This window comes from Protopterus annectens, chromosome 5.part1, assembly GCF_019279795.1.
Source record: "Protopterus annectens isolate FY-2018-M chromosome 5.part1, PAN1.0, whole genome shotgun sequence".
Classification (NCBI taxonomy): Eukaryota; Metazoa; Chordata; order Ceratodontiformes; family Protopteridae; genus Protopterus; species Protopterus annectens.
In genome coordinates, this window is record NC_056736.1 from 529,012,014 (window position 1) to 529,030,852 (window position 18,839).

The 18,839-nt window shown below is 37.5% G+C and overlaps 1 protein-coding gene across 1 annotated transcript in view; it reads right to left on the bottom strand.

Moving 5' to 3' along the window:
* Window positions 1-350: 350 nt before the first annotated feature.
* The window catches only part of ATP6V1A (ATPase H+ transporting V1 subunit A), a 449,992-nt gene continuing 431,503 nt past the window's right edge, over window positions 351-18,839 (bottom strand). The window contains exon 13 of the mRNA XM_044072828.1: window positions 351-2,749. Within this exon, the coding sequence (XP_043928763.1) occupies window positions 2,657-2,749 (93 nt within the window). The 3' untranslated portion in view covers window positions 351-2,656. The remainder of the gene's footprint in view (window positions 2,750-18,839) is intronic.

Below are 18,839 nucleotides of genomic sequence, written 5' to 3' on the forward strand. Positions count from 1 at the left end.
ACACACACATATATATATATATATATATCTATATATATCTATATATACACACACACACACACACACACACACGCACACAAAACACACACACACACACATCAGAATCTTGTGCAGACTGCATCAGTACTTTACCAGAAGAGGACTGGTTTTCCTAGAGAAATTAGCAACTGCTGGAAAAATCTATATCAAATCTCTAAGGCTCCCTGCAGCTATAAAAGTACTACTGCACATAAGCTGATAAGCCGTATGTGTCTGTGTGTGGACGAATACACAATGGAAAGACCAGAGATGAGGTGTTTCATACCTTAGTATATTGACAAATTCACTAGAATAAAACATGGAGATTATAATTAAAATCAACAATTTATTTCAGCAGAGTAATAATTTTACACAGTCACCTAAACTAGGTGATAAAAAATCAGTATCTGCATGCCTCTTCCACATGCAGTAAGAAAATACAGTGAAAATGGTTAACAATACAGTGACCACTGGTAATTCTGTTTTCCATTAACAAATGTAACCAAAATAAATCTTCCCAGATTTAACACGTCTGGAATGCAAAGTACAGCACAATAAATAAGTGAGCTGAATCAGCTAGAAACTTCTATTTCTGTGTATGGTTTAAAGAAATAAGTACATCCAAAGTTCGATCTTACATCATAAAATACATGAACAATATGGAGGGAATTTGCCAATGGGGTAAGGGTTTATACAGTGAGACTATTCCAGCTACAGCACAAGAAAACACACACACACACAGATCAATCATACCTAATATTACAAGTTGCATGTAAATGTCTCAGTTTCACATTATCAATAACCTACAAACTTAACCCCACCAAAACAGGATTACAGCACGGAACAGCCGCTATTACACCTCACTGCACAGTAACATGAAAGGGCAACAAAAATCTCAAAGAACTTTCAAGAGTAGTACAGTTATTAGTCAGGTTCAGCAGCACTTCAACAGTATATTTCCCAAAGTCTGGGAACTTCTGTTAAGGCCTTATTTTTTATTTATAAAATATGAAGACAAACATTTGCAAGGCAGCAGCAATCCATTTACAGCAAGGACCTACTGTACCAAGTATAGAAATGAACATGCAGTTAATGTCAGTTTTAAGTTATTCCTGTCATCCTGTATTTGTCCTCACTGCTTCTATTCAGTGAATTTAAAGTTGCTAGAATTCCACTTTGGGTTAATAAACAAAACAAGTCATAGATATACTTGAAGCAGTCAGACCTCTCAGTGCTTGCAATAACCTGTCTTAAACTTGAAGAGAAATGCAATTGTAACCATAAGGCAGTAGTGGAAATAGCTGCTTTAATTATCAATTTCCCACAGTTAATCCAAGAGGTACATCATACTGCATAACCCTCAAATTATGCTAGTTTATTTTAACCTCAGAATGAAATTGTTAATGCATTATATTGTTCAATGCATTACTAACTTTCCTTAAGAATAAAAGCCAAATTCAATATTCAGGTAAGTACAACTCATTAAGGGCAGTGCAACAAATGTGGTGTTGACAGCACAAAATGCAATTTGGCTCCACTGAATACAGCTAAAAGAGCAGATATCAGTACATAAATATTTCAGCAATAGTGTATGTATTTCAAGAACTATCCGATATGGTGAGATGCAAGAACAGAATGGAAAAGAAGTACAAAGGCATTAGAATATGAGGTGTGACCAGAAATCAAAGTAGTGACCACAAACAGCAAAGATGGGGAGATTTAAGCAGTATGTATTTTGCTGCAGGACAGGAATTAAAGGAGAAACAAGTAGTACCTCAGGGTATGAGATGGTCTGGCTGAAAATCATTGCTTAATGTATGTAAAACAGGGCAGACCTCAGATAGTAACCACTGCAGTACAGGAAAGCTGCACAATAGTATGGGATGTGGGGTCTGAGAACACTGCAGCATCCTGACACTAAAATGAGTTTGGGAACTTTCTCAACAGTGATTTCCCCATTCTGACATAACCTGGCAGTGAGAGATTACTGTACCAAAAAAGTACATAGTGGCAGTAGTGTTCTGCTGCAGGATAAACATTTTTAACCCAGACTTCTACTACAACTGCATAACGACTTACAACATTCCTATCAGTTCAGTGCAGGCAGCTAGGAATGCACTTTCCATTTTTAAAAAGTCATGTTCTTGTGCACTTTGTTTCAGAGGTGCTGGCTGACTAATGTAGAATAGCAGCTCTTTATATTCTTTGGCTACAAAGGTTTTAAACCTATTAGCACAAATGCCCACATACTACATGTGTTACTGGCTAATGGCAGGCTTATTACAATGTAATCAAGGTAATCTCAGGGTTGAAGATGTCTAGTTACACATACCAAATGAAACGTTCGTTCTTAATAAAGCAGAAACATTACATAAACTCTGATAATACTCCGCCTCAATGAGTCTAGCACAGCCACATTCATAGAAAGACACAGACACAAACAAAATAAAAGAAAGCCAACAAGGAAGAATTCTACTAATTATAAGCTGTAAAGACTTTTGTATTCTTAATCAATAGGAATGTGCTTTTACCAGGGGAAAACACACAAGAACGTACTTAACTCCTTTCTAAACGCAAGTACTGTTGTATAAATACTGAACATATAAAGGGGCAGGTCACAGATTGGGTGATGTTGTCTCTAATCTTCTAAGCTGCGGAATGCATTCTGCATTTCATCATAAAGATGAACATAGTCTGCCTTGATCTTTGCCTCTCCATCTTTTACTGGGTCCTGTAAATAGTAAAGAATAATAAATTATCAAACCATTATATAAAGAAGCAGGTCTACACTCCAGTACATTAAGGTGCAACATTAAAGATGTAATCAGTTGTGTAGTTGAGATTCAGATGGCAATTACATCAAACACTTAGTAATGCACACCAATGCAGTTATCCCTTCTACTTACAACAGCTGTGTCACACTATCCCCACACCATTAACAGCAACTATACTTAATAACCTCACAAACAAAAAAAAAACACTTGTTTAAGGAAATAAGTACTGTAAAATAGGTACTTCTTCTGGGGAATGCATCAATATACCATAAAAAATGCAACACTGCATATTAAAGTTCTGCTTCAGTGAAATAACTAAATATTCACATTCAAACTTGTGACTTTGCACTTACTCGATATTTGTTTAAACAAACAACCGTTTGGGTAAAACACAAACAAATGGAATGCTTACCTTGGTGCCAACTTGCACAGCAACAAAGCTCCACATAAGCTGGGCTCCTCCCCTGCCCTACAAGTCTCTGCTCTGAAGAGCCACTCCCCAAGATTATGTAAAGGACTAACCAGCTACTTTATGTAACAGATAAGGAGAAAAATTACATAACTCCTGACCATAAAGTCAGGAAAAGGGAAAAACATAACTGCCACTCTGCAGATAATCTAATACACAACAATTTGGCGGGGAAGATAGGTGGGTCATTTCAGTGCAACTTGTGTATATTTCTGGTCCTGTCAGGACAATGGAACAAATGGATAGACTCCCCAGCTGACACTAGATGGCCTAAGCCAGCAAACCTCACAGAATACTAGCTCCAAAGAAAGTCACTGTACTATTTGGCAAAGGTATGCAAGGATGACCATGTAGCAGCCAAAAGTATGCATACTAAAAGAAATAAACGCAGGTATGGTATTCAGCCAGACCAAATGAAGGCCTTAACTAGTAAAACACTGTTCTAGCACAGGAAATGGATAATTTCAGAAAAAATCTTTGGTTAGGATTACCCAGTACGTACACTGAAGAAAACATTAGTAAATGTTTGGCACAGGAAACTTTTAAACAATGGAAAAAGTGTGAGAGTTGATGAATGGAATATGGGCATGAGGTTAACAAATTTTCTCTATTATGATATTAAATCCATAATTAATAAGAGAATGTTTGACATCCCCTTTTTTGGCAAGGAAATTAGGAACATTATCTGGGTTTAATACTAACAGAGGGAGAAGTTTAAAGTAAATATTTGAAAGCCAAAAATGGACTGCTAAGGTAGTGATCAATATGAAAGGAACGTGCAAATGTAAAGTCCTATCCAGTGTAGGCACACTGTACAAGAACCATGTTATGTTACCTTCATTCAGGAGTCTTTAGAATCCCCTGTACATTTTACATGCAATTCTGATTTTATAGTTTGTATTACAGTATGTTGTGGATGGGATCATTTCTACATATGGGAAAACAACAAGAGTAATTACAGTAAGAATTTAGGAGCATTTACTTGCCTTTGCTAATGCTTATATAGACATACAATGGTTTGTACCAAGTTGAAGAAATTTTTACTTGTTATGGACTATAAAAGACAAGGATTTCAGGGAAGGGGTGGTGGAAATAAGGACGTTTAAAAAGCAAATGATTTAGAGGAACCAGGTTTAAAGGGGTCATTAAATTTTAGGTGCATTTTAAGAAATATGTTTTATACATTTAATATCTGTTAACATAGTTTACATTGGTTATTTTCTTGTCATGTGACCGTGGAGTCTAGTCAAATTTAAGAATGTGATGAATACATTTAAACAGACTGATGAAGTCTTGAGAAATACATCCAAGAGATAAAAGCTCTTACATTTATAATAAAGTACCAGTTTCATATACATAAGCTGCTTTTATCAATATATTTTTTAATTTGAACCCTATGCACTTTGAGCATCTTTATGAGATACGTCTCATGAGATGCCAACGAGCATGTTGAAAAACCTGCATTGGAAAGATGAAATGGCTGCCAAGTGTACCTTAAACAAGGAGTAACTGTCTTTTCTTAAACAAGTCTGGTACAGAAGGTGAGCACACTGGAAAAGATGCTGATATAAGGTCTACATTTTGGTTCAAAGCTGAATATTTTCTACTTACCCTTGCAAATTCTCCTTGTAGAAGGCCTCTGGGATGCAGTAAAGAGACTGACTACTTTGTTACAGAAATTACAGTTCAGTAAGTCCAAACTAACAATAGATGTTTGGATTTCATACTGCCTCAGTTGTATATGGGATCAATGCCTGCACAGTCGACCCACAATGGCAGCTTTCCAGAGCTCAGAACCCCCTCTCTCTGACTCTCTGTGACAGAGGATAGACCCCTCCCATCAAGAGGAAGCGTAACCCCCGTCCCAGAAATTCAAAAGTCTTTTAATGCTAAGTAGGACAAACCAAGAAGGACCAAAAGCAAAAATTGCCTAAAATCATCCATAAAGCAACAACACAAATAATCAAAGCCAAAAAACAACACAACACGGTTGGATAGCATTGAACTATATACAAAAAAAGAGGGCTGGTTTGTGGGTGCTGCCACTGAGACCGTGTGAAATTTGAACATCTACTGTTACAGGTAAGTGGGACTTGCACAACTGTACTGTGTTCATCATTCATGTGATGATCCCTACTCAGGGCGAGTAATCAAGGAGTCTCAATCCTGACCACAGACACCCACTACTAGCAAAAATGGATACACAGTATTTTCAAATGCAGCTCTCTGCACCAAGCATAATTTCCCTTAAGCGCACACAGGGAGCACACTCCAGACCTGGGGCTGGACTCTTTCTTTCTCTCCAGGCCCGAAACAAGACTTCACACTGACCACTTTGGAACTCTGTGCCCCTATTCCAAGTAGGTGACACACATACTTGGATATTTTCACACACACATGCACACACCCTGGGAAAAGCTGGCACAGATTTACCAGCTATGCTCCCTCTGCCCAGATTATAAGGCAATTATGCTACCAACAAGTCAGCTACTCTAAAGCTCTTACAAGGGTACCCAATTATATTGAGTAAAAGTAATACTAATACAAATGGTAGAGTTTGACCAATGCAGCAAGGCTTTCAGGAGTGGCCACAGTGTCACCAAAATAAGCATAAGTACTCTTAAGGTGTTAAAAGTATTCTGTAAAAAAAAACAGCCACAACGAAAGGTATAGAAATATTTAATAATAAATAATAAAATAGAAAACATGAGAATACTGAATATCTACTTACATTTAACACCAGAGTTTCAATTACAAGAGATATACAAAATAACAGACATATTCACACAGATGCAGAAGAACAATACTTGACTAATCTCACTATACTTTCCTGACTGACTAAAGAATTACTGTTCCCTACTTAAGTTACTTACTACAGCAAGGCAAGTGGGTTGTCATGTTGCTTACTACAGCAAGACTAGATGAGGTTATGAGGTTGTGCGAAATATCTGTAACAGATCTTTCCTGTCAGGTTCCGAAAAACAAAGTGCTGCTGTGAGGCTTCTGTTATCTCTCTCAGTAATATCTGAAGAATCATTTCAGTGCTGGTTATAGAATGACATCACATCTGGTCACTTGACTCTGGTACAATGCACACCCAGAGCTTTGCTTCTATCTGTTGTAGCATCTGAAAGCTATAAAACAATTTCAAAAACTCCCACCTTTCCAGGGTAGCAATCAGTTCACCCCTAAGGACAATACAGTAATATTCCTAGTCTTGGTTTTCCTACATGTTTTTGTCTCGGACTGCAACCAGATGTGAAAGATAAAATCTTTATGGTCTAAGCCAACTCATTTAATTTTCAAAATTAGCTGGAGTGAGATTAACCTCTTCCCTTCCAGAATTCTCTGTTAAAACATATATATTTAATCAGTTATAATAATACTGTCTGACATACATGTATATCTCTTTTCTATCCAGTAGGACACACTGTTGATGAATTTTTAACACAAGCATCTGTACAAATCAGTGCGATAGTCAAATGACATAAAATTCTTTACAAAACACCAGCTAGCTATTCTGGCATATGTTACACATGCACTGCCTTACTCTCCCTGGCACAGATGGCACTACCTCATAGCATCACAATTCACACTACCTCAGTAACATAATGGGTAGATTCCTAAAGGTTATGCTACCAAGGAGGAGGAAGGATAAGGATCCAGAAAGCACCCGGGAGAATGGTCCTCACAAAGCCTGTGCTAGAACTTGAAAAAGAATCCAATTTGTAGTGCTTTGTAAAGGTAAGAAGAGAGGAACAAGTTGCTACCTCTAGAATGCTTCCAGAGTCCACTCCTTTCCAATATTCCACCAAAGAGGATAAGGCTCTGGTACAATGTGCCTTAACCTTGCCTCAAATAAATTTACCACGGTGGGAGTAAGAAAAAATAATAGTGGAGGACAACCAATGACCAATTACTTGCTTAGAAAAAGGTTGAGCCTTATTAGCCCCAGAAAAGGAACAGTTGTTCACCTTTCTTGATGGTGTTAGTTCTGTTAAGATATTTCTCAAGTTGCCTGTGCACATCCAAGGTATAAAGAAACTTCTCTCCCTTGATTTTAAGGTTACAGAAAAAAACCTGGGAGAATGATGATTTGATTCAGAGTAAATTCAGAAATAGCTTCTGACGTGAAAGACGTACTGCATAGAACAACTCTGTCCTTGTAGAAAACTGGATAAGGTTAGCCCACTGTGAGACCTTGCAGCTCAGAGACTCGCCTTGCAGATGTCAGAACAATAAACAAAACAGTTTTCCACATGATGAACTTCAAATCAATCTAAAAGGCAGGTTCAAATGCAGGTAAGGTTAAATTTAAGATCAAAGTTGCAATCTCTGCAAGGAGGAATTTGCTTTGGGGGGGGGGTCTCAAGTGCAACACTCCTTTCATAAACGGTATGACCACAAAAATAGATGAAAGAGGGCTATCCATGGGCAGACAATCTGAGACATCTGCAAGATGCACCTTGACAGATGTACAAGACAAGCCATAATTGAGAAGTTCACACAAATATTTCAAAACCAGAGGGGTAGACACCATACCAGACCCTTGGGTATTGATTAGGCACTACCTAAAAAGCCTCTTCCATTGGTAAACTTAATAGCAGCTTTTCTTGTTTCCTTCAGCACTTGCTGCACATGACATCCTCATGGAGCAACTGCCTAAAAAAATATCAAGATAGAATCATCCACGCTGTTAGTTGTAATTGGTTTTAAGTTGGGGTGCACCAGTCTCCCCAGACATTGTTTGACCCGATCCAGACTGTGAAGAAGTTTGTGGCAAGTGTCCTTGGCCAATTCCATTAAAAGGGAGAACCAATTCTGTCTGGACAAAAAGTAGGTCACCATAATGACATTTTTTTAAACACGTTTATTAAATTATTCAAGATATAAGCAAACATACATTAAAAAGAACAGAAAACAAACCATATTAACAGTTTTCCATTTACATACATTACACATCACATATATTTTCTTTTGTTGCAACTATCAGTCCAACATTGCATACATTGCTGAATTTCTACCTTTGCTTAAACTTCTCTCCTCCTGAATATTATTCTGCATGTATTGTTTCCAGTTTCCATTTATTTCTATGCAATTTGCTCCTTCTCTTTTCTAAAGACCCCTCTCTTCCAGCTCTATTTCTTTCTTTTATAATATTCTATACTTCAAATACAGATAGTTGATTTCCATTTTCTAGTAATTACTTTTTTTGGCAGTCAACAGAATTAAACTCAAACGCCTTACAGGTCGTGTCCCATCTCAAAAAATAATTTCCTGAGCTGCGGCCATTTGCTCACCCAATGTTTCTGACAGAGTACTCTGTAGGGAAGTTTTAAATATGCCATCTCATTAAACTCTCAAAAACATATTCCCGGGTTACCTCTTTCTTCCCCACCACACCTCCAACATTTGTCATCTACCTGATGAAAAATTGTTTTAAATCTGTTTGCGGTATAACAGTACCTATACAAACACTTCCAAGCAAAGATCCCAAATTTTTTGGACTTTGTTGCATATGTGGGGACCAAACATATGTCATAAATCACCATGCTGGATCGCGCAAATGCCAAACAATATTAACAATCTACTAAAACACAACGCTTTTGGGATCAACATTTCTTCAGTGCACACATAATTAATACACAGCCATCTCATTTATACACATCACATGACTGCAGCAATCCAATCAATTCATAATCCCTTCGCACATGAAATTTTAAAGTGCTAATCTTACTTAAACTTCATACACTCTAACTAGAAAAGTTTGATAAATATAACTCAAGATACATATAAAAACATCCTACAAATGTCATCTGCTTCAACTTAAGTATAGGTTTAATACTTGCTATTGCATTAAGTCCTGGTGGCTTGCAACCCTGTAACCTTTCTATCCATTTATACTCTGCAACTTCTATTTATTAATAAATACCCCCTCCCCTAATATTAGGTATAACTTTTTGAATAGCCCTAAATTTAAATTGATGGTCTAAACCTCTCTCTCTGATGCATTTTACAAATTAATTGGTTAAGAACACCCCTTCTTACTTCTGACTGTCTTTCTTTCAGCTTCCTGTTACATTTACCTATGTAAAAAGAACATGCCCTACAGATAGCTTGATAGACTATATTTTTATTATTACATGTTGCAAAACATAGAAATTCGTACCTTGTCTTTGTGATAGAGTGTAAAAAAAATAGCCACGTGTTTTAGTAGATTGTTAATAGTGTTCAGCGTTTGAGTTCCAGCATGGTGATTTGTTGCTTTTGTTTCCTTCTTTTGCTGTCTGATCTCATACATCCAGCCCTGCTCTGTTGGATTATCAGACCATGCATACGTCGTTCCATTGTTCTCCTGTAAACTCCTTTTGCAGTCTGTCTTCTCAGTCTTTTCTAAACTCCTCTGAATGATTCTTACAGTTATCATGCAATATTTAATATGCCCTATGAATTATGCCTTTAACAGCTGCTTCTGTTCTAGGCTCAACTAAAAACTCTACCAGAGCAGTCTTCACTTAAGACTCCACTATCCCTTTTCTCTTTGCCCATACTCTGATATCAATCCCTGGTTGGGAAGCAGTCTCTAGCCTGCAGTCCAACCTTCTTGTTGGTCTCATCTCACTCTATTACTTTTTCCTCTCTAGTTATTTGCTCCCAGAACCTTGGTTCCTTTGCCAATTTTCTCCCATAAATTCCTGCATCCTGATGCCTATTTTCTGCACCCCTTCATGCAGTTATACCTACTGGCAAAATCTCCTTTCGCCAATCTCATGTTGGCTTAGTTATTAGAATATTGTCTGCTACTTTATAAATGGAATATTCTGTATGGTTGTTATTCTCTTTAAGGCTCTGCATCCAAAATCCCACTTTCTCTATTTCTTGAACTTCCATCACTGAATCATCATCCCTTTTTCATTCTGAATTATAACCTTCTGCTTGTCTTATGTACATCAGTCTGAACTGTGTAGTTCTAAAATATCCTTTCAAATCAGGTAAAAACCACCTTGTTCTATGTGGAGGATCAACTTATCCCACTTGAATCTTGCCTCTTCCCCTCCCAGATAAATTCCTTCAACTCTATTATTGCCCATAACTTCTTCTGGTTGATACAATACAGTTGTGCAAGTTCTACTTACCTATAGCAGTAGATGCCCATAGAAAGCAATGCCTTAATGGTATATGGGTGGTAGTGCCCTGCTACCCATTCCTCTGGCAGTCTGTCAAACACCAAAGCTCCTTCACTGCCTGTCTGTGGGTGTGAAGGACCAATCACCTGGCAGGACCAGGACTGCTCTTCAAACCCGCATACAGGACCCATTCAGTTTTCTAGGGACCAACAGGACGAGCAGATGAAAACACCAGCTTTTTGAACACCTACTGTTCCAATCCAACCCCTTCCCACCACACACACACACACACACACACACACACACACACACACACACACACACACACACACACACACACACACACACAAGCTACCAAACAAAACTTGGCGGCAACTACAACAAACTATACACATCCAATAAAGGGGGATGGTGGGAGGGGGTACTGCCAATAAGGCAGTGTGTTCTATGAACATCTACTGTTAAAGGTAAGTAGAGCATGTGCAACTATACCATGTTCAACAAATGCTGCCTTATGGACATATAGGTAGATTACCAAAGCTTAAAGAACTTGGGAGGAGGAAGGATAAGGGTTTAGGAGTACCAGGAAAACAGTCCTCATGAAACCTGCTCTGGATTGAGAAAAGACATCCAGTTTTTAGTGCTTCATAAAGGTATAGATAGAGGACCAAGTTGAAATCCTTTTGTTTGTCAAATTCACATGCTCATTTCTTTCCAAATGAGTCTCCTGCAGCACTGCTACTTGCACTCTGCATTTCTTAATATAACATGTAAGGCCATTTATACTCAAAGATAAAATAGATAGCATAGCCATTATGATAAAAAAGCTACTGTTCCTACCTAATATACATGACAGGTTTTTTTGAATGTGTATTTTCAGATTTTGTGTTACATGCACACACTGTTTGGCATGCTAATGTACAGTTGTTTCTCATCATCTCCATATGAACCTATGTCACATTTTTCAAGATTTTTTGTTTTAATGAAAGCCCTCAAAAAAAAAAAAACACATTCAGAACACTCACATCCCCTATTAACCTAGAAAAAAACAAAAGAAATACGTACATCTACAAAAAATAAAGTAACCCTCCAGATAGGAACAGTGGCCCTAAATTGACAGCTGCATCCATATGCACTAAACTAACCTAAAATTAAGGTTACCAATAATAAAGCACATGCTACAGCCTCTGTTCCCATTTACACTAATTGCGGTTTGTTCTATTCATATCCCCATTCACCTCCCGTATGAGAAAAACAGCTTGAATGCTTTCAGAATAGATTAACATTTGGCCCCAAGAAAAACTGCACTGGATATCTTTAAATATAACCAAACAGAACCCTGTTCTGTTAAATGAATTGAAGTATTAAGGTAGCTAGGGAGGCTCTCTCTTATTCAAAGTGTATAATTTCAAACTTTAGTTTTCACTGAACTGTTTTGCCATTGTGCCTTTAAATCTTGCATATCCCTCAGCAAATAATGCTCAGAACTCTCAAGATTAATTTCTTGCACTTGGCAGCTCATCTTCATGAAAAAGTAGTCAGCAATGCAGCTTTGCAAATTTCTCTCAGAACAGAATGTACAACTGCCTTTAACTGCAGACCTATCAGCTCACACTGAACATTTACTAATGAAAAAACAAGCTAATATCATTGCAGATGTAATTAAGTTTAGCATTTGCATGGCTTATTATTTTATCTTATTTTTCAAACCTATATACTTACAAAACACTTGTTCACAGCTTAAGACAATGGCATTAATCTAGTCATTCATACTTGTAAAAATAAGAGAAAATATTTAATTCTACATTTAATATAATAAAATCAGTGCACTTCTTTTACACTCTACCCCAGCAGCACAAGATCACAGCACAGGAACATTAAACTTACTTTTGACTAGCCTTTCTTCTCGATATACTGTAACACGTACATTCCTTGCAACTAAAAAAATATTAGTTTACTTTAATATCTTTAACATGTACACCAGTCTCGGAAAAGACTTCTCCCAAATTTAAAATACCCCTAACTACACACCATAAAAAACTTATATATATATATATATATATATATATATATATATATATATATATATATATATATATATATATATACACACACACACACACACACACACACACACACACACACACACACATATATAAATGTAAAACGTAAGCTGATGAGGGACAAGAAAGATTTCGATAACAACAATGTATTCGTTTGGCCAAAGTCTAGTACTGCAGCCAAACCCAGCATGTATAGAAGAGTTAATAATGTAACTACCTATTCTAAGGTCTTAACATCAGGAGATGCTGCACCTGATGTTAATCAAGTCTCAAGTGAAGAGACTGCTACACTTGGAGTCATATCTTCACATGCTGGTTCAGAGAACAAAGACGGTCAACAAGGCGAAGTCATTATAACTTCGCAATCAGCCACTACATCTCATTCTATTTCGGCTGAAACATGTAATGTACCATCATCTTTGCTTGATGATTCTAGTCCACGCACTAACATGGTAGTGCGACCGAAAACCAATTTTGGGAAACTTTCCAATAATCGACAACAAGATTCCTCCAGTTATAATCAACAGGATTTTCCCAATGCCCCCCTGCCAATACGTATAGGCAAGAAAAGGGGCCTGGAACAGGAACCAATGAGGGCAACAAAACGACGAGATTCAGATGCAGAGACCAGTTACTCGATTCACAGATGGGTCCAACCTCGCTAGTATGCAATTTATCTGGACATTTCCTTACTGAAGCGGAATTTTCGGTTCTCAACAAGGGACTTTCTTTTGTTCCTACTAGTAATGCTGATATTAGTGACTATATTCTTGCGCTAAGATTATTCGCGAGGAACTTAAATCTCAAACTTCTCTACAAGGACACCGACACTAAAGGTGAGCACACTTTTAGAAAGAAGAGCTTGGCAAATCCTTTATTGCGACCTAATTTGGAGCTCTTTATAAGAAGTGTTGAAAAAGACCTGTATAGAGACTTTAAATCTGTTTTTTCTAGTACTTGTGATAACTTGAACCAAAATGAACTTGAAGCGCTTTCTTTGTTAAAAGCCAATACAAATATTATTGTACGCCCTGCCGACAAGGGTGGTCGCATTGTGGTTATGAATAGATCTTCCTATGTGGATTCAATGATCAGTATGCTAGCCACTAATGCATATGAAATTGTTACATCAGGAGTGGTTGACAGTTCGTGCAGTAATGTAAAAAGCTTATTGTTAGATTGTAAGCTTTCAGGTTTAATAACTGATGAATTGCATGAATATTTTTCTATTGAATGTCCCCTTATACCATGCATTAATGGACTGCCAAAGATCCACAAGGATGCCGTAAATCCACCTATGCATCCCATAGTGGCAGGAGAGGGCTGGCTCACAGAGCCCATTTCAATATTTCTAGATGCGAAACTTAAATTGGTATTATCCAAGTTTTCTTATGTCCTGAAAGACACTGGGCAATTCCTTAGTGGTTTACATGTTTTTCTTAGTGATTATGAGGATGTAGATGGCCTGAGTTTTGTGACTCTGGACGTGGTGTCCTTATTTACTTGCATACCTAATGATCAGGGCATTATTATGGTTAGAAATTTACTTTGTGAATTTATGTCAGCAACTGAGGCTGATTTATTGGCATTACTTCTTGAGATTGTTTTAGAAAACAACTTCTTTCTTTTTAAGAACACTATCTATAGGCAGAGTACTGGTGTTGCAATGGGTACCAGCTGCGCCAACTCCTATGCCAACCTGGTGATGGTGGCTTGGGAGAGAGAGGTACTTTTCAACTGTCCACGAATCACCTTTTATAGACGATTCGTGGACGACCTCTTTCTCCTTTGGCGTGGTACCCATGCATCCTTTGTACAGTTTTTTGATTATCTCAATAACCTTGATGGTTTTCTTCACTTTACTATGTCTTATTCTTTAGAATCAGTAGACTATTTGGATGTCACTGTTTATCGTGAGTTTGGGCACATCAAGACAAAAGTTTTCCACAAGGCATGTTACACAGCCTCCTTTCTATCTCCTGAAAGCATGCATCCACCAAAATTGTTTGATAATATAGTTAGAGGGCAAGCGCTGAGGATTTCGCGCCTCTGCTCCGATGACATTTCTTTTAAACAGGAGCTTTGTACTCTTAGGGAACATTTTTGCAACAGAGGCTATACTACTGAAAAGGTAGAGTTTGTTTGCAATACTGTTAAAACCCTAAGGACTAGCCTTGGCAAACCTTATTTTTCTAATACTACAAACCATAATTCAAGCAGAGTATGTGATAACAGACGGTTATCAATGGTTATACCGTTTGCTAATAACAATTATGTAGTCCATCAAGCGATCATCAATAACTGGAACATTTTGATGATTGATAATGATGTCCAGCAATTAGTTGGAAATTGCCCACGATACACCTATACAAATACCAAGAATTTAAAACAATTACTTTGTTTTCCTTCTTTATGTATGTCCCCTGATTTAAGTAACAGTTCTGATTTTTATTACACGAATAAATGTGGCCAATGTCCCCAGTGCAGATACATAGATACTTCAAGATTCTTTCGCTCTCCCAATGATGGTAGGCTATGGGAAATAAAGTGTACTTCTGATTGCAATACCCACAATATAGTTTATGTTGCCTGCTGTCAACTATGTTTTAGATTTTATGTGGGTAAATCTAACAGGTCTTTGAGGGAGAGGATCCGTGACCACATGTACTGCTTTGCTAGAGGTGACAACTGTAGTGCAATATCCAAACATATGCTCTCCTATGAGCATCATACTTTTTTATTTCAAGTAATACATGTTCAGCCAAGTTGTTTAAGGGGTGGTGACATTGTTAACCGCACCGAAGTAGCAGAAACCCGATGGATCCTTCGGTTAGCGGCCCATTGGGGCAGGGGACTCAATGAATCTGTCCCTCTTAAACCAACCCTAAAAGGAAGATCTATTAGATGAATTTATATCCAATGTTTTACACCTATTAGTCAGAGCATTTTAACTTGGATATGTTTTCTTTATACCCAGTGTTCTATGGTAGTTGTAGTCCTCATAGTCTTTGTATTTTTGTAGTTTTGTGTCATGGAAATGACGTTTTTGAATGTTCAGGAAATGATGTTTTTTGAATTTTACTATATGTAAGCATCATTGCTTAATGTTTTTATTCACGTCTGAAGAAGCGGCAGGACCGCGAAAGCGCTCACGTTATTAAACTTCTACTTTTGGAATATACGTTGGTTTGTTCATTGAAGACACGTATTTGCTCTGGCTTATACATTTATTGGCTGTAACATAGTATTTGGCAGTTCTTTTCGTATTGGGTTTTGTGTTTTATCTCTATTCTGGGATTTGGTTGAAGTTTTTTCATATATATATATATATATATATATATATATATATATATATATATATATACACATATATATATATATATATATATATATATACACACACATATATATATATATATATATATATATATATATATATATATACATGCAGTTTAAGTCATAAAATGTTTTATACAAACATTAAGAACAAAATATTTTGCTTAGTTACTTTTTCACTATTTAGTGTGCTTCTAAACATTAATGACAAAGTGTGGTATGTACTTTACTGTCCACCCACTAATTTAACAATCTCAACAAAAGTCTAGTCTTTTTAAGCCATTTTTTCTTGCAAAGCCATATTTCGCAAATGTGATAGATGCTTTATAGTCTCACTTTTAATTTCAATGTTGCTGGTGTTCTTGTTGCTTGTCCCCATCTCCCAACAACAGACTCTGGTGCAAAACCAAGGCATTTCTGATTCTTCTAGTCAACTCCTGTGCTTTTTTCTGTCTCTCAATCATTTTCTTTTGGAACACTGGAAAATGTTTTACTGGCAAAGTCTTTCTATGAGCTTTACTGTCAGAAGAATGAGAAGCAGAATACCCTTCTATTTGCTGTCTCAGTTTTTGTTGAATACAAACGTTTTTATTTCTTCCTTAGCCTGTTCTGCATCTAAAAATGTCTTTGATCCTCCAGAAAAAAAATATTCTGAAGACAGATGGGTACAGCGGGTTGCATCTCACACCTACCTCACAACATTCTCCGACTGCTGGGATAAATTTATTCACTGAACACCAGGCAGAAGAGAGTGTAGCATTTTCTACAAACACACTGCTGTCTCCAATTTTTAATACTTTTACATTCTGCTACAGTTTTGTTGGGATCAACTCTTTCTGCTGGCATGACTGCATCTTTACTAATACAGGTCTTGGCTGCTTTCTCAGCCTGTTTGGACTATACACTCAATGTGCCCTATCAATTAACAAATCCTGCTGTGGAATTCCAGTCAATTTGCTTATTTTTGCTTTCATAAAATGAATACAGTTTGTTTCATTCAGTTTCTCTGATGTAGCAGACAATTTCAGGTTTTATCTGTGCACCCTGTCCTCTATCATTTTTTGAAGCAGTTGTCCTTGAGAAGTCTCATACTCAAGCCAGCCTTTTCTTCATTTCAGCCTCTGATTTTTGTAGTTGTATGAGTTCATATGAAGAGCTAGTTAAACCTTCTTTTTTTTCCAGTCTTTCATTATTTGAGACAATATACTTCTTCAATGTTTCATTTATTTTAATCACCTCTAAGTACATTTGATTTATTTTTATCTCTAAATTACCAGAAGCCATCTCTTGTGCCAAATCTGAAGCTTGAACTGCTTTTTGCTGAGCAGCTGCACAATTTTCTTCCTTGTTAATGTTTATGGTTGATTTTTCCTTCAGGTTCTCTCATTTTCTTCTTTGCTGACATTCAGGCAGTGTTCTTACTAGCCGCTAATGAATGTCACTTGCACTGACAATATCACTGGCTTTTATTTCTCAGTTTTTTTCACACTGGAAAAGCTTAAAATGAAGCTGTTGATTAGTGTGCTGCCATCTTGGAAGTCTGCCACCACAATGATCTTTGGTAATTCTTTCTGAATCTTCAGAAGTACCCTGGTTATTGGATGAAAGGATGGAAATGCACAAAGGAACATTCTTGCCCAAAAGAATGAAAATGCTTCTGTCGTCCAAGTATGGCTTAGGATGTCTCAAACAATTTTTCCAACTGTCTGTTCTGAAAGGATGTAAACATATTTAAAGTGTTCCTCGCAACTTAACCAATTTCAGGCAGACCTCTGTCACAAGTTTCCACTGGTGAAGGTCTGTATGATAGAAGTTATGAGGTCTGAAGCAACAGAGAATGCTGTAAAGACAGCACCCAGACCATCACTGCCAACCAAAGAGTACAACCTTGTATCCCCTTGTTTGTTCAAGTACCACATTACTGTGGCCAATAAAAGAGGACATGGAGACCATAAGTGGTAAAGAACTTTTAAGGTCTGAATTACTGGTAACACTTCTTTGACATGTTTTGTAGTGTCCGAAGAACCCCCATCTGCCTTGCACCTGCATTCCCCTGTACACTGTTCCCCATTCAAAATCTGACAGGTCCATCTGGAACTGAATGAACTAGGGTTTGGAGGGAGAATGGTAGGTCTGGACTGACAGACATCTGATCCAGTCATTATTGTAATTCTCATTTTGCAAAATCCAGCATGGGTACCAGGAATTTCAAGAAAAGCAAGTGCTGGGTCCAACATTTCTTTTTTTAAAAGTACCATTGAATCCTTCTCATATGAAGTCTGGCCCATGGTACTCATGAGGATCATTAATGCCATGAGGCCTAGAATTTTGAGAAACTCTCTTGCAGAGGCACCTTCTTAAAAGGGATAGAAATTCCTAAAAATGTTCAGAATAGTTAGGATTAGGTCTTCTAGTAGAAAGGCCAAACTTTTTTCCTGTGTCCATTTTATGCCACATGAAAATAACTCTTTGCAAGAGAGTGTGAGACAGTACATTTGTAGGTTCAACTTAAAGTTAGGAGCAATTACCATGTGACTTTACATATGAAGCATCATTCATATGCAAAGTCTCCAAGAACAATGGTCTGGAAGAAGGGGTAGGATGAGCTGCAGGGTATTGAATTTGGGTACACCAAATACTAACCTCCATGATAGCTCCTTCTTGGATACCACAAGGTTGTTGTGTCTTTCGGCTTTTCCCGGTCAGGGGTCGCCACAGCGGAACTCCGGTCCGCTAATGATTGGCAGTAGATTTTTACGTGCTGAGTTGCCAGCTCTGATGCACAACCTTCAACGAAGGTACGCCCATTCACGCATGTCTCAAGGTATGGGTGCAAAATCAATTCCTTTTTGTGATGCAGAACCTGGTTCTATAACCCCTGCTTACAACTTGTGAAGGAGTACCGGAGAGAACAGGACTGTCCAGTCTGAAAGGTGCAGGGGGGATTTCCCTGAAGGGGGAGGAGGACTGCTAAGAGTATCCTAACTGAATTATTCTCAGTACCTACCTGTCAAACTATTTTTTGACCAGGCTGCTGGGTAGAGCTAAAGCC